We start from the raw sequence: 23970 nt of genomic DNA, 5'->3' as shown, positions 1-23970 counted from the left end.
CGTTCAGATTTCAACGCCGTTGTAGACATGGACACCTCAGCCCCTGCTTTGAGTGAGGTGATACCTATGGTGGTCTAGTTAGCGGATCGAACGGATGGTAATTAATTTAATTTCTGTCTGGTATGGATAAGACCGGTCGTAAGTAAATGTAAGCACTTTTCAGTGGAGTGTTGTCTTTATTGTTATTTAATAACGATTGCAAAATAGCCTACACATAGATTTTTCTCTAAGCTAGAATTAATAATCAGCAGCAGGCTGCCGCAGATTGATAACCGAGAACCTTTGTCAGCAGTGTGAAGCGATAAAGAGTGGTTCTTGCTTAGGATTACTCTGGTAGAGAGAATCGAACCTTTCCTGACAATTAACCGTAGAGATTCCGAGGTTCAATGAAGGTGCGATGTGGACCGGACAGGTGCATGGAAACTTTGAACTTGAACTCGATGCGTTCGTACTTGAGATCGGTGGACAGCTTGAAGTTTCGCAGGATTTCCGTTATCATAGTCTTCATGCTCATAATGGCGTACCGGTTTCCTGGTTTTGAGAGAGAGAGAGAGAGAGAGAGAGATAGAGGGAGATGATATGATTAAATACATTCAAAATCGAGAGACCGAGTTGAAAATAAATTGTAACTAAATTGCAGGTAGTGCCTTAGCTGTTCATTTTCAAATTGGTGAGTGGAAACCTTAAGACACCCGGATTTTTTTTTTTTATCAAAATCCAAAATGGCGGCCAACATCTATATGGCTGCAGAACATTTTGGTTATGCCGATTGAAAACCTAAAATTTACCCTTTCCAGTGGTTTGCAAATATTTGGGATTGTCTCAGCGCTGTGGATTTGAAGTCGGAGCCGGACGCATTTTTTGGAGTCTAAGTTGTAGAACAAGTTTCGACTCCGACTGTAAGATAATTAAGGTACACGTGCAACTTGATTGGCTCATTAGAAAGTCGAATGGGTTTGAGAGGTTATCATGATAACTAACATGAACCATAGTTGAGAGAGCTGTTGATTTGGGTCTAACAAACCTCTTCATTGCAACTTCATGGTTTTGAACTTTGTATTCTTTTAGGTTTTTAAATTTCAGATTTAGCAGAACTTATTCGGACACAAAAGAAAGACAGGTTAATGTGATAATGTTATAGCGTATTGTGCTGCAACTAGGAAGTGGAACAAACACATGCTCTCAAAGGAAGTGAATAAAAACAATCAGATTTATAAAAAAAAAATCCTTGAAAATTTAAATTTAAGGCAGAACTGTGCAAAAGTGATGGGGGAAAAAGCTTCAAAATATAATGTAAGAAATAAATGTTTTTTAAATTTCCTTAAGTTGTGAGTTACACCCAGCGTTGATTGCAAATTGGTTTGTTTGCAGTTTTTTCTTGTTTAACTTGTTTAAAATTTTGGCTTCGGAAAACATAAATCGAGAACAGTTGGGCCGATTTTGTTTTATGATGTGGCCAATTTCTTTAAGGGGTTACGCCTACCTGTAAACTTTAAAAAAATCGATTTTTTTTATTGTCCTAATCGAAAGTATATAAAGTTAAGAATATTTCCTCAAAAGCCCAACAAACAATTGAGAGCTCTTATAGAACACCTGAGTTGATCAAACGTTGAATAAAAGCTTCCAAAGTTGAACAAGAATGTAGTTGTATTGCCATTTGATTAAAAGTTTTAAAAGCTGTTGGAGCACTCTTAAATGATTGTTTACGTTCGGTTTAACTATATGCTTTATAAGACCAACGATAACTTTTAAAGCACCTTAGTTAAACTGATTCACAAGAGCTATACAGAACGTGGAATAAACGCATCAAAACAAACAATTGGGAGCTCTTATAAAACACCTGAGTTGATCAAACGTTGAATAATGGCTTCCAGAGTTGTACAAGAATGTAGTTGTATTGCCTTTTTGGTTGAACGCTTCAAAAGCTGCTTGGAGCACTCTTAAATGATTGTTTACGTTCGGTTTACCTATATGCTTTATAAGACCTACGATAACTTTTATAGCATCTTAGTTAAACTGATTGACAAAAGCTATATAGAACGTGAAATAAACGCATCAAAACAAAGCATTGGGAGCTCTTATAAAACACCTGAGATGATCAAACGTTGAATAATAGCTTCCAGAGTTGAACAAGAATGTAGTTGTATTGCCTTTTTGGTTAGAAGCTTCAAAAGCTGTTTGGAGCACTCTTAAATGATTGTTTACGTTCGGTTTAACTATATGCTTTATAAGACCTACGATAACTTTTATAGCACCTTTGTTAAACTGATTGACAAGAGCTATATAGAACGAGAAATAAACGCATCAAAACAAACCATTGGGAGCTCTTATACAACACCTGAGTTGATCAAACGTTGAATAATAGCTTCCAGAGTTGTACAAGAATGTAGTTGTATTGCCATTTGGTTAAAAGCTTCAAAAACTGCTTGGAGCACTCTTAAATGATTGTTTACGTTCGGTTAAACTGTTTGAAAGGAGCCATGTAGGATGTGGAATAAACGCATCAAAACAAACCATTGGGATCTCTTATACAACACCTGAGTTGATCAAACGTTGAATAATAGCTTCCAGAGTTGTACAAGAATGTAGTTGTATTGCCATTTGGTTAAAAGCTTCAAAAACTGCTTGGAGCACTCTTAAATGATTGTTTACGTTCGACCAACCACAATTTTGTTGCTAAAAATAGCACAAGTGATAGGCATGTTTATATGACCATAAGGCAATGATTATTCGACTGCAAGAGAAGTTACTCAAGATGAGCTTGATATACTTCTCTCATATGATCAAAATATGTATTCAAGAATAGAGCAGATGGAAACAGAAGCGGCTGGCAATCCGGGATCATGAGTTCGAATCTTGCTTCGAGAAACCTTTGGTTGAGTAGAGGTAAATTATATATAGGTGTTATTAATAAATGCAAACATTAATTTAAGACATGTATCATATAATCAACGATAACATTTCTAGATAAATTCTCTCAATTAATGATTAGAGAGATTAATTGAAAGAATATCAATCAATGATTAAACAGATGCTTGTTACTACTTCCTCCATGATCACAGAATGTGAATTATGGCATAATTGCATATTTTTTCAATGTGCACAAATAAATTAAATTAATAAAAACTGTACAAGCAATTATTTTGGCGTACCACGACAATTGTTAAACTAATTTTAATCTGTGAATATTGTGAGTACTTACACAACGGTTATTAAGGAGTCATTAAAAAGTGCTATATTTAAACGCTTTTCACCGCTTGCTGTATAGTGATTATTTAGGAGTCATAAAAGAGTGTAACAAACGCCTCTCTAATACATTTCGAAGCAGCTGTTAGGAGGTGTCTACAAACGTTGTATTAGAGCTTTCACCAAAACAATAAAGCTTGACTTTAAATATGTATCTATAAACGTTGTATAAAAGTTGCTTCTATCTGGTTGTTAAGGAGTCATTGAAAAGTGCTATAAACGCTTTTCACCGCTTGCTGTACAATGATTATTTAGGAGTCATAAAAGAGTGCAACAAACGCCTCTCAGGTTTACTCTCTACTAAATTTCAAAGCAGCTGTCAAGAAGTGTCTACAAACGTTGTATAAGAGCTTTCACCAAAATAATAAAGCTTGAGTTTAATATGTATCTATAAACGTTGTATAAAAGTTGCTTCTACTCCTATACCGCGTATACATATAATGCTGTAGTTGAACAGGTTCTCCAAACCAGTGTAAACAAGAGTTTTACAGAAGTTGTAATAAACAAATTGTACAGTTATTATTCAGCATGAAGTTGAATAAAATAACAATGGAAGCGTTTCTTCAACAAGAAATTGATTTTGGATAAACGTTTTACTGAATATGTTAGACAACACCTTTGTGTTGCAGTTGTATATGTTCTCCAAACCAGTGCAAACAAGGGTTTTATAAAAGTTGTGGTGAACACATTGTGCAATTATTATTCAACATGCAGCTGAACAAAATCAAAACGAAAGCGTTTCTTCAACTGGAAATTGTTACTTGGGAGATCAAGTTGATCCGATGAAAATTGTGAAAGTTATGCGACGTACAAGAGTGTGGACTTATAGTGGACTAAACCCAACTTGAAACTTTAAACGCGATTATCTCGGAATCATATTTTCAAAACCGGTGCCAAAAATTTCTCGAAATGTATACATTCGATTCGTCCGACTCGTTTTGATTTCTGTTCAGTACTATTTTGTGCAGTCCACGATCGTTCGGATTTCGTCTATCATTTAATTTCGATTTTTTACAGCCGATCAGACAAATTTTAAGGATCAAAAATTGGCACTTCAACTTTGCAAGGCCGCCATTTTGTCAAAAAAAAAAAAAAAAAAAAAACCGAACGATCAAGGACTAGTTTAACACATGCTTAACGATTTGGCATGGTTTTTTTTATTATTTCAGATGATTACATCACAAACCGCAGTTGGCACCGCAAAAAGCGTTTTTTCGAACATCGTCCACGGGGAGCAGCCGTGCGGGGCACCAGGACCTCGTTTTTACAGCATCGACTGATAAATGTACCATTTAATGTGTGTTTAATAAACGGCAGAAAACCGATTTTCAATATGTTGCGTCGTTTTCGAGAAGAAAAAAAAACACCAAACTTTCGCTTTTTTTTTGGTCTTGCAGGTAGGCGTAACCCCTTAAACTACATTAGGATTTTTTTTTTTGGAACCAGTGTTTTCACAAGTGTCGGCCAAGTTATATAAAAATGGTCAAAAATTTCCACATTTATAAAGTTTTGCCTATTATAAACGCCCAACAATCTTGAGGTTTGTTCAAAGTTCAAAATATAAAATTCCAAATATATACCAAAAATATAATTTAAACAAATCTCAGTCCAAAATTATCAAAACTTTCTAAAGTACGAAACATAAAATATTATCCAAATAAGACAAAGTCATAATCTTTCCATGATTGTTGTTAGCTTAATAACGTGTGAGGTAATTCGTCGAAGTTCCAAAATATTGCCAATATGTCTTGGTTATATGCTGTCTAGTCCAAAATAAAAACGCCCTTGAAAATTGACCCTAGAAGTCAAATGGCCTGTTAATCCCCTGCTAGCAGTACGGCCAGTGATCCCCCTCGGTATTACTAGTGTCAACAAATCTCCTTCCATACTCACCGATGCAGCCTCTGTTGCCAGCGCTGAACGGAAGGTAAGCAAAAGGATGTCGGTTCTTGCTTTTCTCCGGCAGGAACCGATCCGGATTAAAGAGTTCAGCATCCTCGCCCCAGTAATCTTTCCGCCGGTGCATGGCATAGATGTTCAGAATGAAGATGTTACCCTTGGGAATGGTAAACTGATCCAGGTGCAGATCTTCCCGCGTTTTCCGCCCGATGACGGCTGCTACCGGAGCCAGCCTCTGGGACTCTTTGATGATCCGTTCTATGTAGACCAGTTCCTTTAAGACTTCGGGCGTGATCTTGGACTCCGGCGTTGGAAGGAACTCCTTAATTTCCTTGGCAGCCTTCTCCTGCACCTCCGGGTGCATCGCCAGAAATAGACAGGTGTGGGCCGCCTGCGTGGCTGAGGTTTCGTTTCCGGCAGCGATCATCGTGTAAATGTGATCGGAGATATCCTGGTGCGAGAAAGGTTTTCCATCGGGCAGTGGAATCGTCAGCAGCTGGTCGATGAAGATCTGCGGTTTCTTGTACGACAACAGATCATCTTCCCCTTCCTCGAAGTTGTCGTTGCCGGAATCGTTATTGGCGTTGTTGTTCGAGTCCTGTTTTCTCTTCAGCGTGGCAAGCTCTTGCTGCTTTTCACGAATGATCTGTCACGAAGATAAATAAATAAATAAGTCGAATTTCAAAGTGGCACTGACTGCCAACAAACACACCTTATCGGTAAAAGCGTAGCAGAACTTGCGGGACTCCATTTCGGCGCGATAAAATCGAGTGAAGCGGTACACTATGTTCGGATGGAGGCCAACGTTGAACATCCGAAGGCCGACGTTGTGAAGAATTCTGCGAAATCAAACCAAGAATTTCTAGTTGCCTTCAAATCAGTCAGAGAAACACACTTACATTTCCAGTCCTTCCACGAACTTTTGGGTTCCTTCTCGTTCCAAAACCTTACCACCGAGGGACGTCCGACAGATCATGGCCAGGGTGCATGGCGACGTGAACTCGAGGATGTTTAGCACTTTTCCCGGTTCAGCATGCTGTTTCAGGCGCTCGATCATTGTTTCCACGCAATCGTTGAAAAGCGGAATAAAACTGTTGAGGATGCGGGTGTTGAAGGTCGGATTCAGCAGCTTCCGGTGAATTTTCCAGGTGTCGTCTGTGGTGAGAAATAAAATGGGGACATTGATTGACTAAATCATTCTTGGTCGATTGCATGTTTAAGATCCGTGTTGCATGTTAATTATTAAAAATAAAACTGTTTGTTGGTCCCAGTGGCAGGGCGTCACAATATCAGCTTCAATCTTGTGTGAGCTTGCTGAAACTACCGATACAGTCATAGTTTTGGGAGACTATAATCAGCCTAGACTATCATGGCAATTTGATGCCGACATGAATTCTTACATCCTGACCAACGCTTCATCTGAACAAGAAATCGCTTTGACCCAGTCTATCCTTGCATGTGGATTACAGCAGGTTCAGGATGTACGTAACGTAAACGAGAGATTTTTTTTTATTATTTATTATAGTCACTTTAACGCTCTTGGGTCATTCGTGACTTGTCCGGGGGTGAGATTTGAACTCGTGACTTTGGCGTGAGAGGTATGGATGCTAACCACTACGCCGGGGTCGCCCCCAAACGAGAGATTACTTGACCTGGCTTTCGTTAGTGATACCGATAGAATCGAACTTTTCGAATCGAACTTTTCGAATCACCCTGTGGAATTTTAAAACTCGACGCTCATCACAAATCTTTTATCATCAAATTTGACTACCTTGGTAATACTGACGACGTTGGGCTGGACCGCTGTTATTACGATTTCAACTTCTACAATGAACCCCTTATCAACGCCCGGATACCCGACCAGAACGTTATAACAAAATTATATCACGATTATATCAACTTCTGTTGTACATAATAACCGTTGATATAATCTTGTTTTAAGAGCTCTGTGGTGAAATGAGGAATAAAAAATCATCATGGTATTTGACATAAAATTGTTACATAATTTGTTAGAATAAAAATTAAAACAACATTTCAACTAAGTTTGTTAGCATTAGTAGCACGAAAAATTAAACGGTTTGTTTTATTTTAATTTTTGTTTTGTTTTAACCTTAAGCCGGTTGTAGAATTTAAATTTATTTAAGGGCTACGGAAAAGTTTTTCACATGGAATTGAGTTAATAGGGTTAATGTCCCTATTGTCAGTCTAAGTGTTCCTAATATTGGGCCCATAAATAAATTTCGACGGTAAGCATTTTTTGATAATGATAAACTAAAAATCAAACATATTCATTTGTATTGTCCAGATGATGCATTGTTCTACGAAAAATTTAAGAGCGGGAGATATTTATTAGATCCATAGGTCACAGTTAGTGCTTTTTCTTCTATTTTTTACTGCATTCTCTTCTGATTGGGATGCTAAGAATTAAATAAATTATTACATTCAACTCTCCTTTACTCGATCTCTCCTTGACTTGATTCTCCCTAACTCGATGGAAATCCAGGGGCCTTATTTCGCAAGTCGAATCAAACTACCTAGCCCAAAGCGACTAAGCTACTATATATTGATTCCGTAATACCTGAAAATATTACGGTGGTGAACTAGCATTATAAAATTGAAATTGTCACTGCAAGACGCTTCTGATCAAAAGGCTGCGCAATAATAGTGTGAACCAATTATATATTCGCTCATGAACGGAATCCAAAAACATAAATTATCAGTTCAGTTGCGTTCTTTGAATTTTGGCGTGCACCTTTTCAAATAAATATTTTGCAATTTGTGAAAAACAATATGTTTTTGATGATATACAAATTACAATGATCAATGGAAAATTGCAACACTAACCGTCGAACATTAGCAATCAAAACTAACCTCGAATATATCTTTAATTTGCAATGGTGTGGGAGACAGATCTCAACGTATAACCAAACAAAATGTGCAACTAACACTGTATTATAATTCAAATAGTGCATATGCAATCAATGAATCGCTTTCATCTTATTTTTGTTTTGTTACATATAGGGGAAATGTCTCTAATGTTGGCCTATGGATCTAAGATTGGGCCCATCGCTAAAAATCTGCTATTTATCAATTTTATCCAGATGAACGCGTTATTGGGACTTTACTTATGGATATTTTTGGTTGCTATTGAAAATTTAGTCGATTGCTGAATTTAGGTATGGGCCCAAATTAGGGACACTTAGGTCGACATTACTTGCATTTCCCCTACTTAAATTAATTACTTTCATAGAGCTAAGTTTAATGCTTATGCTACTTAATAATCAGAAAAAAAATGAAATTTCTTTTTAGCGAGTGCAATGTAAACGGCAATATTTGAGAATTATAACAAACTTTGTTACAAATATATTTAGCCGTTTACGTCAGTGCAGAAAGAGTGCAGAGAGTGAGAGGTGTTGGGAACACACGATTTATTTTTAACTCAGTTGCCGGCGCTAGCGAACTAGGAAGGCTCTGCCTGGCATACACAAAAGGTTAGCTTGCATCTACTCCTTCGTCAACAGTAGATATAGACTAGATGGTGAAGGCACCAGATTTTCCACTAGCCAAGATTGATAAACGTCTGGGTTCGAATCCCTGTGGCAGCTATATAGACGCTTTTTGTGTCTGTGAAGCAGGCTAAGAGGAAAGAGAGTGAAGGGGTGCTGGGGGGGGGGGAGCAGATGGTTTTTTTTTTTTAATATTTTAACAACAATCTAAAAATAGAAAACACTCAAAAAATATGTTACCCAAAAACCGTGTTAAAAAGTCCAGTTCATACCCTTTTTAGTTTTTACCCTAATGGGTTATTTTGTAACAAGGTGTGTTAAAAATATGATATAACCCTAACAATAGTTGTTATATTCTTGATAGTACGTAGAAGATTTCTTGTTATATTTTTTGTTATTTTAACTACAAACGGTACATGTTTTATAACAGACCATGTTACGAATAATTTTATACCTCAGTAACACAGTGTGTATTATTTCTGATACTTCCTTCTGGTCGGGTAGGCTCGATAGACTGGACGACGCTTTTGACTGATTGTGACGTTGGCGATGCTGTTTTCCGGTTTTATGGTGCCATTTTCGATATCATCTACGAATATACTCCTATTCGACGACATTGCCTCCGTGTTCACTACAATCAACCATGGTGGCCCAACTTAATGGTGTTTGTCAACTCGTTGATCAACTCCATTGAAAAACGACGACAAGTTGATGCGATCTACGTGGACTTCAGTAAGGCGTTCGATAGGGTTCCACATGTGCTTGCAGTGGACAAAATTAGGTGTATGGGACTACCTTATTGGGCCACGAAGTGGCTACAGTCTTACTTAACTGACCGCTCAGCCTATGTGAGCATTAACGGTGTTAATTCGCCTAGTTTCGAGATACCCTCTGGTGTTCCCCAAGGTAGCCATTTGGGGCCCTTAATTTTCATCCTGTTCGTGAACGATCTGTGTAGTCGACAGTGTTCTTCGAAACTTATGTTCGCCGATGACTTAAAGATCTTTCGTACAATTAAGTCAAGACTTGGCTGTTGTGCACTCCAGAAGGATATTGATTCCCTATTGCGCTGGTGTACATTGAACGGTATGCAGGTTAATGTCACAAAATGCTGCGCAATATCTTTCAGCCGTTCACGCGAGCCCTTACGACATGACTATAGGATAGGACTCAGTAGTTTGCTCTTCGTTTTCTCAGTTAAGGATTTGGGTGTTATCATCGACTATAAAGTGAGATTCAATGAGCACATCTCCATGATAACTGCAAAAAGCATTCGCCACATTAGGTTTCTTGAAACGAAACACAAACGCATTCCAGGACATCTATGCGCTGAAATCACTATACTGTGCTCTCGTCCGCAGTCTTCTAGAGTATGCTGTTGTTGTGTGGGCACCCTTTTACGCTATTCAAGCTAACAGAATCGAAGCCATTCAGCGAAACTTCGTAAGATACGCTTTACGTGTTCTGCCCTGGAACGATTCGGTAAATTTGCCACCTTACGAAGAACGGTGCAGGCTGATTGACCTGGACACGTTGGCAGCAAGGAGGAAACTACTTCAGGGACTCTTCGTGTTTGGATTGCTTAACGGTGACGTGGATTGCAACTCTCTTGTGAGCCAAATCTACATCAATGCTCCTCAAAGAGCTCTACGTAGTTACACGCTTCCGTGGCAACCTACCCATCGAACCAACTATGGATTCAACGAACCGTGGACTTTGTGCTGTCGTGTGTTTAATGAAACGTTTGATGTATATGATTTTAACAATAGTAAGTCTACTTACAGACATAGAATTCGACACCTAGCCTAGAAAATATCTGGACAACATTATGTTGAAGATTTAATTAAATAAAAAAAAATCGAAAAAATCGATGAGACAAAGAAACAGCTAGCTTTCTGTTTCTGTTGAAGTCGAGCAGCTTCGCAGCATTCTAGCAGCTCAATCGGCATCTACAAACACATGTTCAATCGTTTGTTTCTCTTTCTCCCGTCGCTTCATTCGTCTTTTTTTAAGCTTTGGTGAAGTGGACGAGTGAAAGAGCGTTTTTTCGTACATGAAACACATCAACCGAGGTTTTATGACGAAAATGGGACGTAACGCATATTAAACAAATTGAAAGAGCGGTGACAGACTGTCGGTGAAAGGGATCGAAAGCCATAATAAGGATTCGTTTGACTCGAAAATCGACGATGCTTTCATTGAAAGCCATGAGCTAAGCAAAGATGAAAAAATCCACAGCCACCCTTTTGTTCTAAGCGTGCTTCTTCTTTCATTTTCGTTTCGTGATGATAGTCTAGCTAGGCGTTATAGAAACGATGCAGTTAAACACGTTGTATGAAAGAAAGAAAACTCGCGTTCATTTTAAAGCTTCGAATATTTATAGCCCTGCTCAGTGCTGTGGTGTTCGCGGGTATTCATTGAAAACTAAGCACACTGGTTTACATCGAGATGTTTTACGGCACAATTAATATACGCTATAAGAATGCAATCAAGCTTTAGGAATACATTTATTGAAACCTTTATTATGGATTATTTAGATCGATTTTATACTGTCTTTAATTTCATACCGGGTGTCTTCTCATTTGGCTAAATTAAATTCCTTTTGTTTTCCATAACATTAAAGGAGGTTTACAATAAGAAAGCTATTTCATAAATACGATAAAAAAAACCTTACATTATCTTTCTTAATTAAAGAGACTGTCAGCCATCGGGTGGTTCATCTCTGAGAACCCCAGAAGGGACTGTCCCTAATAGCAGAGTTGAGTATTCGGAAGGCAAGGCTGGAAGAAGGCTGGCCTCGGAAGGAGGTTGCCCTAATACAGAGTATTTTTTACAAAGTAGGGGGCTCCTGAGGGAGTTTCCCAAGTACAGAGTAAGTCAAATAATAGTACAAATATAATAGCTAAGAAGTGTCGCAGTTGCTGGCTTAGTTTAGATAGTAATAAATTTGTCGAGGGTATCGGTTGTCAGTATCAATAACGGGTTTGTGGTGGTCGTGTCAGTCCTTGGGATTAAATACTTTTGTAAAGATTGGCGTCTTTACTGAAGCAGATGACCGCTCCTTCGGCTGATGGATCACTCGATAGGGCGTTCCTTATGCTGTTCGGTATACCGTAGATACTTCTTAGATTGCTGAACACTGGGCAATCCATCAATATACGTTCCACTGTCATGGTATGGTTGCAAGCGTCGCAAGTTTTCCGGAAATTGAAGGAGCAGGCCATGTTGTGTGTGTTGAGTCGACTTGAGGTGTCCTGCTATTCGGAGGTCTCCCCTTTCACCATCCGAATAAAAGATTGCCTTGTGGAGCCCACTCAAGGTTCCAGGTGTTGCTGATAATGAGCCCGACCCAGCACTTAATGTCAGGACCAGGGACCTCTTTACTGAAGAGTCGGCCATAGCGGCCGGTAGCTGCCAGATAATCTACTTCACAATTACCTCCAAAGTCACAGTGATCCGGTGTCCAGAAGAAAACTGTATTCGATTGTGTGTGTTCTTGGATGCATCGGGAACTGGTATGCCAGGGCCGAAAGGGCACTGGCAGAGTCTGATAAGATGCAGATGGGTTTGTTGGTGCTCATAGTAATAGCATGGAGAATGGCCACACTTTCCGTGGAGAAAACGGAACCGGAAAAATGGGTCTGCAATTCCAAACTCGACTTTCCTCTGGCTTTAGAGCCGTCCGTATTGGTGGTGGTGGTCGTGGTAGTTAGTCCCTAGAATTTCGGCGACGTAACCGCGCATCTAACTACAGAGAAATCGACGCAAAATCGAGGGTCCTCCCATCCCCTGGCTCCGTTCCAGTGGACTTCTGACACTGGGGGATGTTTCTCATCGGCCAGGATCCCGAGAAGTCTGTTCCCCTCTCTGAGGAGGTAGATCTCTTCAGCTCCGGTTGATTTCTCTAGGAAACTGAAAAACCTGGTACATGAAGGGTACTGGTACTGCGGGGTAGAAGGGAGCATCCGTGCTACAGTCCAGATGGCTTTGTTGTAGGTGGGAGTCATTCTGGTGATGAAGAGTTCAGCGGCTGGGCAAAAGAGCTCTATCCCATAGAAAATTCTGCTGTTTACTATGGCTTTGACGACCCTTAGGGTAAGTTCTCTATTGCTGTATCGATACGGGCCGCAGATGGTACGGATCAAATTAAGACTTCTACGGCAATTGAGCACTTTGTCAAGCAGTTTCAATTTCACAAAACTGGGCCAACACATTTCTATTGTTTTTATGAAACGCACAAATGTTGGCTACTTTTATTGAGGTTCTAGAAAAAAAATCTCAAAATAATGTTCGAGTTCAAAGTTCGAGTGGTAGTAAACGTCATTTTAACTGCTCGAATGAAGTGGTTAATTGTTCCGGATCTCCTTGAAGTGAGGGTCGAAGTTGAGTTTTCAATCCAAAAGTTCTTCAAGCATCCGAACGTTAATCGGGAAAGGGATAGGGACATTTGGTGGGGTCAGGGGGCGATGTAAAGAGCAGCTTATGTGTGATCTAACGTCTATGGACGGTGAAGACTGCGGCTTGTAGCTTTCTGTGGCCTGCTGCCAAGAGTACCATGTCATCGGCATGGACAAAGATATATAGGGAAAATGGCGCTAATGTTGGCCTATGGATCTAAGATTGGGCCCATCGCTAAAAAAACTGCTATTTATCAATGTTATATAGAAGAACGCGTCATTGGGACGGTACTAATGGATATTTTTGGTCGCTTTCGAAAATTTAGTCGATTGCTGAATTTTTGTATGGGCCCAAATTAAGGCCGACATTACATCCATTTCCCTTATATATATATATTTTTTTCTGGGTCCAAACAATACCCCGTTCATTGCGACCAAGAAGACGGTGACCGCAATTCCAGCGGGACACCAGTTTCCTCCATGCAAGTCGATGACCGATGGTTGCCCAATATTACCTGAAAGCGTTAAAAATATGATGTATTTTTTTTTTTAAACAAAAAATACGGCAATTAACTAATCGTTCTTAAGACATGAAAATCAGTTTTGAAGAAACAGCAGAGCAATCAAAATCATTATATGTTGAATTTTAATATTTCCTTAATTTTAGTAAGTCGTGGATCTCAAAATATTCAATGTCTTGCGATCCTGTTCAAATTTTCAGATCATGAAATGTAACCCATAAGTAAGCTTTTGGCATGTTTATTTTATTCAACTTCAATACCATAATCGTACGCTCGCACCTTACGCTTATCTCCACTCATTAGGTTCTGTACAACATCTGGCTGCAGCTTCTTCTGTCCGGAAACCCACATTTTCTTCATGTCTTCCTCAGATTTGACCTCCTTGGGACGCTTCCGTAGTGCATGCTTCATAATAGCCCAGTATTTTTCCATGGGCCTTAGTTCCGGTGCGTCGATGCACTCCTTGAGGTAGATCTCCCCGTTTACAGTCCCGGTAGTCACGAATGGCGCACTCCGTTTGCCACATGAGCAGATCGCTTGCCAAATCATGTATTTCTTGGTAAACTTTGAAAGTTTCTGCTTCCTTACTTCCTCCGGAACATCAAACTTGTGCTGGGCGGTGAAGAACAGTAGCCCCGGAAGCTGCCAGAAGTCCGCCTTGACGTAAGTCTCATCATCCATGATGAGACAATGGGGCTTCGTCAGCATCTGGATGTACAGTTTCCGGGCCCGTGACTTTCCCACCGTATTTTGCCGTTAGTCACGATTTGGAGCCTTCTGAACTTTGTACGTATGCAATCCCTACCGGTCCTTGGCTCTCTGAACGAAAGACTTGGACAGACTCAACTTTGTGGCCACATCCCTGACCGAAGCATTGGGATTCCGCTAAAACGCTTTTACGACACGCTTGTGATCCTGACCACTAATAGAACATCCATTCTGAGCGCATTTCTCCTTCCGTTCGATGCTCAGAGTTTCGTAGTAACGTTTAATTACACGACTCACCGTTGACTGTTCGATTCAGAGTTGTTTTCCGTTGTCCCGATGAGAGAGTTGAGGATTTTCCAGGTGCTTGCGCCAAATGAATTCGCGACGTTGCTTTTCGGGCGATGCCATTTTTTCTAATTTTTGAAAAACTGACAGCGATAAAAATACAGTGTTAACAATACACTCTAAACAACTTCTAACCAAATTTTCAAGAGAAAATCCCAATGGGTTATTTTCGACAGCGTTTTTCCGTGATGCAATTTGACGTGAGACACCCTTTATAATTAAATAATATGTAATTGGACAATAACAGTTCAACACTAATAACAGTTTTGTATTTAATAGATAGTCTTTCAATGATTCTCCAATGTATGGTGCTAATGTAGACAGATTAAAATATCCCTATATTTTAGTATTCATATGGCGCACTGAATGTATGCTCCTAATTTGAATAATTCAACAATTTTTGAAATGTGGACGATGGATGGTTCTCCCAGCAGTTGGTACAATCAGGGTTACTTCAACTCACTTGCTATAACAAAATGTTTTTCGGAATTATGTAATCATGAGATGGTATAATGATAATTAGTATTTGTAAGCTACAAGAAGAGATCGTAAAGTACGTGTTTGACACATCAAATCTGTCAATAATGCTTTAAGTGCGTCACAATAATCGCTCACTCTGAGTGAACGCTCACGAATCATAAGAACGCTGATTGTGACGCCCTGAAAGCGAAATTGACAGGTTTTATGAATCAAACACGTACTTTACACCCTCTTCTTGTTACTTACAAGTACAACATATCATTATATCATCTAATGACTGCATAATTCCGAAAAAATATTTTTTATAGCAAGTGAGTGGAAGCTACCCTGGGTACAATTCGTGGTTCATTTGCCTCCTCCACGTTCCGTTATCCATCTGCACTCCACCGTAGATGGTACGCAACACCTGCCGTTCGAAAACACCAAGGGCGCGTTGGTCCTCCGTTGGCGCGTTGGTCCGAGCATAGTCCAGGTCTCGTGGCCGTAGAGGACCACCGGTCTAATCAGCGTCTTGTACATAGTCAACTTCCGTGCGGCGGCGAATTTTATTCGCCCGGAGCGTCCTCCGGAGTCCAAAGTAGGCACGATTCCCTGCCATAATGCGTCTTTGAATTTCTCTGGTGGTATCATTTTCGGCGGTCACAAGTGAGCCCAAAATACACGAACTCATCGTCCACCTCGATTTCGTCACCGTCAATCTGAACTCGGGGTGGCAGGCTAACAGAATTTCTTCCTTTCATGTATTTTGTCTTTGATGCGTTGATGGCAAGTCCAATCCGTCTAGCTTCAGCCTTCAGTCTGATGTATGTTTCCGTCATCGTCTCGAAGTTCCGTGCCATGATGTCAATGTCATCGGCGGAGCCAAGAAGCTGGATGGACTTCCTGAATATCGTGCCACTCGTGTCTATCCCAGCTCTTCTGATCACACCTTCTAACGCGATGTTGGTTAGCAGACACGAAAGTCCATCACCTTGCCGTAACCCCCTTCGAGATTCAAAGGGACTCGAGAGTGTCCCCGATACTCGAACAACGTACATAACTCGATCAATCGACGCCTTGACCAATTGCGTCAGTTTATCCGGAAATCCGTACTCGTGCATAACCCAACAAACATTGGAAGCAGAATAAGAGCTTATTCATGCAAAAATATGCTTCTACAGCTAAAAAATTGCCTATTCAGCTTTTATTCCGCTCAAATTGTTTGCTGGGAATCTGCCATAGCTGATCTCGATCGATTTTGTCGTATGCGGATTTGAAATTGATGAACAAATGATGTGTGAGCACGTTGTATTCGCGGCATTTCAGCAGAACCTGCCGAATCGCGAAAATTTGGTCCGTGGTAGCGCGAGCACCCATGAATCCCGCCTGGTATTGCCACATATAGTTTTATGGCAGTCATCAAAAGTTTGTTGAAATTTCCAGATCAGGAGGAGGTTTTATGTTTTCGTATTTAACAACCACGTGTAGAGTGTCATAAAACTGACATGAAACCTATGCTCCTGAGGTAATTCGGATATCAAGTTTTAATGATTGCATTAAAACTGGGCCAATTGGCCATGACACGGCTGTATAGCGGTTCACAGGAGGTTGTTGAAGCAATGTGGTCGTCAGGAAAGGTTTTATAATTTGGTTAAATCAACTGCTTTAAAACTTCAATAAAACAAAACATGTTGCTTGGGAAGTGGATTCTAATGATACGCTTCGATGAGTACGCATAAATTCCGATTCGAAGCTATTCTACACCCTTTCACTGGGCTGAATTTAACCGTCTCCGTTAAAAGGGATAAAAGACGAAAATACTGTACTATGCAACGAAACATGTACGAACATGTCATGCATCGTTCGACATCAAGGCATTTTCTAACAATTGCAAAAAAATCACACATGCATATAAATTTCTACCACTGTCTACCCTAGTAGCACACTTGTGACAAATTGGTTAAGGTAGCTTCCATGTGACTCAATTTAGTTTCAATAAAGTTACTGCAACTTTTTGAGACGGTTATGCGCTGCTTGGGTAATGAAATGAACTATATTATCTCGTCCGATCTTTTGTTAAAATACAAAACGGCAATCTAGAGCACTGACCGTAAACAATAATCGGAAAAAGCAAATAATCAAAATGCACAGATTTCCGCGGCACATGTCTGTTTTCGACCGGGCTCCAACGCAAACTTACCATGTATTTTTAAAACTGTGCAAGGGATTAACTCCAATTTATTGAAAAATTCTTGAAGCATAATTAATTTTAGCCCAGAATTTCCAAAATATTTTCAAGTTAAAAAAATTTGCGGAATAAGGGAAATGGCTCTAATGTTGGCCTATGGATCTAAGATTGGGCTAATCGCTAAAAATCTGCTATTTATCAATTTTATCCAGATGAACGCGTCATTGGGACGGTACTAATGAATATTTTTGGTCGCTATTGAAAATTTAGTCGATTGCTAAATTTATGTATGGGCCCAAATTAGGGGCATTTCGGCCAACATTACATACATTTCCCCTATATGCATATTCCAGGACCAGAGAAAAAAGATTTAAAACCATGACATCTTTAAATTATATTTGTTACTGAAGAATTCTTCGCTCCAGATCTATTAAGTTCGAATACTGAATAAAAATAATGAGGATAAATAAATTATTGTATTATAGAAAGCACTGCCTTCTTAAAAAATCCTTGGTAAAAGAATTTGAAAATAATCTGTGCAATGATGAGATTCCCTGAAAATTCCAGGTATGTTCTGGAAAAATAAAACGCCCTGTGAAGTTGACGATTATGAACTTTTATGAACTTTTAAGATATTTCACTAGTTATACTATTGGAAATGTAAAAATGTACGTTGATAAATGATCGAACGATTCTAGATGCCACGATTTGATCACGTTAGCACCATTTTTATCCTGTATATGCGGTGCCATATGAAAAAAATGCGCCATCTCAGCTCAAATTTTACGAAAACAGCACTGTTTGATCTCATAAAATTATCACGTTGTAAATTGCATCAATTGTTTCAATCATGAGGTTTTTTGGATAGAAATAACTCAACCATAGAGAACCTCTTAATCCATTCGAAGCCGAGCCAAAGTTCGTGACAGTCAATAAAGCATAACATACAAAAAAAAGGCATTCAATTCAACAGTTTTCTCTCCATTCACTGAAACAATATGCAGACTCAACGGCCAATTCATTTGCATTTATCAGGCCATTTACTACGTAAAACGTTATGCTCATTCAATGGTTTTACCTTTCTACACTACCCCCCAGTCGCAATTGATACCCGTGCAAGAGCCGATAACTAACCTATAACAAATGATTACCTTAATGAGGTAAGCTTGTGGTATAACACCTTGTTTGGATATTATTCAGCTATTGAAATATTTTGTAAAATCAACATAGTGGAAATGGATTTAATGTCGGCCTAAATGCCCCTAATTTGGACCCATACATAAATTCAGCAATCGAGTAAATTTTCCATAGCGACCAAAATTAGCCATTAGTACCGTCCCAGTGACGCGTTCATCTAGATAAAATTGATAAATAGTAAATTTTTAGTGATGATCCCAATCTTAGATCCATAGGCCAACATTAGAACCATTTCCCCTATATAAAAATGAATTTATGTCTGTCTGTCTGGCCCTTATACACCGTGTCCAATATATTCTCATACAAATTCAAACATCGATTATTCACATCAGTTGTTCAGATTTTATTAGTAATTGTGCTTATTGAAAGGTACTATAGTATGGATCAATTACTGCATATGCTTCGGAATAACACCGCCTTTAACCTTTTTGACCAGCTTCAAACGTTTTTCAAACCCATCGCAAGCGGCACGCACGACTTCCATCGGCATTTCATCCCAAATTCGAAGGATTACGGCTTTAAACTGAACCAAAGTGGACACCTTGTGTTCGTTTATTTTTGACAGCATGTATGACCACACAAAATAATCCAAGAGGTTTAGATCTGGTGAACTGAGAGGCCATTCATCCTTGGCCAAAAAGTCGGTCAAATTTGCTCGACACCAGTTTTGGACCAAGTTTCCTGTAAGAGAAGGCGCGCCGTCCTGCTGAAACACGTAATCATCCTTCCCGTACATTCTTTTTAAGCTTGGCTTCACGACATTCTGCAAAACTTCCATTTTATAATATAAATTTCTCGATAAAAACAAGCGGTACACGCTATGTCTGAAGGCACTTTTTTTGCAACATTGTTGTACCTCATATTTTTCTTCACAAGATGTTAGCATTGATCCTAACAATCAAATGTATGATAGTTTTAAAATATTTCATCTTGGGTTTTAAGAGAAAAAGTGTTTTGAAGCATACTTAGTCGTTTAGAAAGGCGTATACGAACTATTGATGATACAGAACTGTTACGGATCGAAACAAATTCAGCTGAAAATGATTCAAAATGTCACTAAAGTTGTCAAAATACTGGTAAAGTAAGATTCCCTTTTCGGTACCGTAAGATATCGTAGCTTTGTCATGATCTCATAATGTTTAAATTAATAAAATAATTAATCAATTGTGTAGTCTCTAAATTTACTATTATTCAGCCATTCCATTGCAAAACGATATAGTGGTTCTTAGAATTTGGTAAAAAACTGTAATTTTATTCCTTATCGCAAAATATTTTTATATTATTTTGTGTCATCAAGGTGACCATTTCAACGTTAGAGTAGTCCAAAAAATCGTTTATTTTTTATTTTATTTTTTAAATGCCTCTTTTTTAAATTTATAACTTTTGAACTATTGGGCTGATTTCAATGATCAAAATATTAAATTAAAGGTAATTAAAAATTCGTGTAAAAAATGTTATTAGAAAACTGGAATTTTATATTGAAAAACATTGATTCCTGGTCTTCCTGCGACGTTTACAAAAATAACCTCGGCTAGGTTTTTGCCTGCTTTTGGCGAAAAAGTGGTTTGACGTTTCATAGGAGAAAGCTGCGTCAGACATAATTCGTAAATTTTTATGAATTTCTTTTTTTTCTGCGGTGATTTTTTCTAACAAATATCTACAAACTCGCACATCTTTGACTGTCGAGTTTTGTTTGAACTTCTTGTTAACATCGTTCTTCTGGATATTTGTGAACCTCAATTTTCATAAACTGCTCCCTTTTCTATACCGGTAAATGGCAATGTAACATGCGTGAGTCGTATTCACGATATTTGTTTAGGTGGCGAACTCTCATTTTTACTCTGCTCATGCCCTCGATCACATTTCATAAGGGAAGCGTAAAAGAGAAAGAGATATCACAAGAAATTATTTCTACTATACCTGTTTTCTAAGACATAGAGTAGGAGTTGTTCAATCAACGACCCGATGAAACAGCTTATAGAAGTTACATTCAAATTCAAAGCCCTGTTTTTCCTTGATTTCCTTGAACTTCGATGAAATTCTTCGAACTTTCTTGATGTTCTTTGACCGTCTCTGAGTTTGGCTTTTTTTTTCCTGAAATTCTCAGATATTTCTTAAAGTTCACAGTATTTCCTAATGTTATAAAATTTTCCCTGTGGTTCACATACCATCCTAAAATTTTCCAAAATTTCTTTACGTTCAATGAACATTTTGCAGAGCATCATTGAAATTCATATAATGTTGCTATAGTTCACAGAACTCTCTTGAAGTTCGTAGAACTTACCAGAACGACATTGAACTCCCCAGAAGCTCACAAAACATCCCTGAAGTCAGCAGAATGTTTCTGAAGTTTATAGAGCTTCTCTGAAGATCGAAGCACATCTTTAAAGTTTTAATAATTTTCCTGAAATTTGTAGAACTTCCCTGAAGTTCAATGAACTTTTCTGAAAATTGGTGAATTTCTCTGTTTTATTGGCGGAAATTATTTAGAGTTTGCAGTACTTTCCTAAAATTCACTACAGTTCCCTATAGTTCGCAGAATTTCCTAGAAGGTCGCTGAACCTTCCTGAAAATTTCCATGGACAAAATATGGGAACTGCAATGAAGCTCTAGGAGCTCTGTAGTAATTCAACGTGAGGGCTGCCTAAACTCCCTGGGCAAGAGTAACTAACCTCATGTGAGTTTCATTCCTGTATTATCGGCATTATCGGTTAAACGATTTTTAAAAATATCGTCATGGTTGCCAGAATTTATTTTCGATCTCGCCGTTTGAGTCAAACATATCTATTTATTTTTAAAAATCCAAGCAAATTTTCCACCCCTCAGGATGTTTTAGTGGTAAATGCCACCTTTGCCAGCTGCTGAGTACAAGACATAAAACTTTCGGATACCTACTATCTCCTTTATTTAACTCCGGTAAAAATCTTTCAACGATCGTCGCTACTAAAGTGGCTTCATTTTTTTACAGAGTCGCTTTTCGAAGCACGACAAGCGAGCTATCTATTTTCTTCATGAAATTTTTTAAATTTTTCCAGAATTTCTACACGATAAATCCATAAAAAAAACACTCGAAATAGGACGAAAATCAACGCCTACTATGATTACGTAGCTGTTTCGGACTGTCCTGCTCGCTTCTTTTTCTTTTACTATTATGAGGGAAGAGAAATTAAACAACACAGCTAACAAAAAGTAGTGTAAATTTCCGTTACTATGATGCACATAAATGGAGCGTCATAAATCATACAAATTCACATTATAAATCGTTTAAATTTATGAGACATGTCATGCAATATTCCATATATTGTATGCAACTTTCCACCTTTGTTTGCAACATTTCTTGCAAGCTGCTAGTTTACGTGAAAAGGAAGTTTACATGCATTAATGTTTGCATGCATGGATGTTTACATCACCAGTAAAATTCAGATTTTTTTAGTGTGAAGATATTGTGCTACGAACAAATATTAATTGATTTATCACAAAGTCGACAAAATCAATATGGATCTTACTTGGGAGTCAAAGAAAACTTCTTTAGCCTTATTTGACTGTTGTATGGTCAATAGGCCATATACGCCTTCATAATGAGCTTTGTAAACTTCAAAACACTTGTTCTCAAAAACCCAAGCTGAAATATTTTAAAACCATCACAGATTTGATTGTTAGAATCAATACTAACATCCTGTGAAGAAAAATCTGAGGTACATCAATGTACCTCAAAAAAAGTGCCTTCAGACATAGCGTGCGGTAGCTTGCCGCGCTTGCAAATACCTCCCCATACCATCACGGAAGCGGCGCTTTGGAACCGTGGAATGTTTCTGTCCCTATCTGGGATGTCCCTGAACCTAAACGCCCACAACCTGTCGTTTTTGACGTTGTGAGACTGCTGCAGGACAAATAACTTTTCATCGGAAAAGACAAAGTCTCGTCCAGCATGCCGCGATAGTAGGAGAGTTGCTCTTTCAAGCTGTTTCTTCTTGGAAGGTTCCGAAACTCCGTGAACTTTACGTTTCTTGAAAGCTTGACATCCCAGGTCCTGCTTGAGTACATTGTGCATGGTCAATTTCGATACATTGAGATCAGCGGCCATTTTACGTACAGAGCGTTGTGATTTTCGTCGAACTCGTTCCCTGACGGCCTTAATCACTCGTTCAGTCCTAGCTGAACGTCTTCGGCCGGATCTTTTCCGGTCATCTAACGAGGAAGTCTCACGGTACCTTCTAATGGTTCGATACATAAAATCCCGCTTTACTCCCAGATTCTGCAAACTCTTGAAAATAGCGCCAGGGCGCTCTCCTTCCAAAAACTCTTTTATTACCACAGCACGAAATTCTTTCATCGTTGATAAAAGATTGATACTGAATGAAAATAAGCAAACAGAACCGTCAATGGTTTGTGTAAACACAGTGCAAGATTACACCAATCCATATAAAGTGTATGAACTGTAGCTTCACCACTACAAGATGAAAAGGTGTATGAGAATATATTGGACACGGTTTAGACTCGGAAACTACTGAACCGATCGGCGTGAAAGTTTGTATGTTGGGGTTTTTGGGGCCAGGAAGGGTTCTTATGATGGTTCTAGACCCCTTATCCCACTGTTAGGAGAGGGGGGGGGGCGGGTAAAGTAAATGAAACAGAAAAATATAGCATGCTTTTTTGAATCGGCACATAAACTCAAGCTAGTATTGAATCCTGAGCAAGGCCGGGCACACTCAGCTAGTATCAAATAAATACCGAAATAACAAAACGTGATCTTCAGCTTTTAGAAAATAACACCTAAAAGAGTTATTAGATTGATATTAGAAGACCGTTTAAATAACAAATTATGGAACTCTCGCTTCAAAAAAAGCATCGAGTATCCGTTAGTTTTTTTATGTATTATTTTTTTTGTATTTTAGGCAGGCTCGTCAATACCACATTTAGATTGCCAGTTATGCTGTTACCAAACTAGAATTCCGGGTATTCATAAGTTATTGTCTTCTGCTCGGGTACAGTGCACACCACCGTTACACCGATCCCGCACGAGCACCCACGATCGCGCATACACAACGTGTAAACATTGGTCGTACCGTCATTACCAATTCATTACACCCCCGTGAGCAGTAGCAGATAATGCGAGCTGCCATTTGGGAGAATAGTTTGGGCCGGAAAAATTGCACACCCTCCCGAACACGAGATTATCGGGGGGAATATCGGTCCTGATCACGAATTACCTTGGAAAACATTTGCCTATTGATGTTGAGATTTTCAACGATACGGGATTGCAACAGATTTACATCGGCAGTGCTGCCCATACCAACAATTTGCAGGTGCACACCGAGATCATTAAATTATGCTGAGAACGAGAAGGTCGAGTGGTTGCAGGATGCTTTAAGGTTCTTTACGTAACAAGATTGCTACAGTTAGATACCTATGTCACTCAACATGGCACTGGGGAGGTCCAAATTGTTTGGTTTTCTTGGACTCATACACCGATTCAGCCGATGATTACCTTGGGAAGGGGGATA

General features: G+C 39.0%; 1 protein-coding gene across 1 annotated transcript in view; it reads right to left on the bottom strand.

Annotated features, from left to right (window-relative positions):
• Positions 1-361: 361 nt before the first annotated feature.
• The window catches only part of LOC135708539 (cytochrome P450 4C1-like), a 78054-nt gene continuing 54445 nt past the window's right edge, over positions 362-23970 (bottom strand). Inside the window, exons 2-5 of the mRNA XM_065230644.1 lie at positions 6045-6300; positions 5858-5984; positions 5140-5791; positions 362-531 (exon numbers count right to left, since the gene is read on the bottom strand). Coding sequence (XP_065086716.1) covers positions 362-531; positions 5140-5791; positions 5858-5984; positions 6045-6300 — 1205 coding nt within the window. The remainder of the gene's footprint in view (positions 532-5139; positions 5792-5857; positions 5985-6044; positions 6301-23970) is intronic.

This window comes from Ochlerotatus camptorhynchus, unplaced genomic scaffold (assembly GCF_037179485.1).
Source record: "Ochlerotatus camptorhynchus isolate MF236.1 unplaced genomic scaffold, CSIRO-AGI_Acam_v1.1 ptg000031l, whole genome shotgun sequence".
In the NCBI taxonomy this organism is placed as follows: domain Eukaryota; kingdom Metazoa; phylum Arthropoda; class Insecta; order Diptera; family Culicidae; genus Ochlerotatus; species Ochlerotatus camptorhynchus.
The sequence above is the reverse complement of the archived record's forward strand: the minus strand, read 5'-3'. Positions and strand labels throughout refer to the sequence as shown.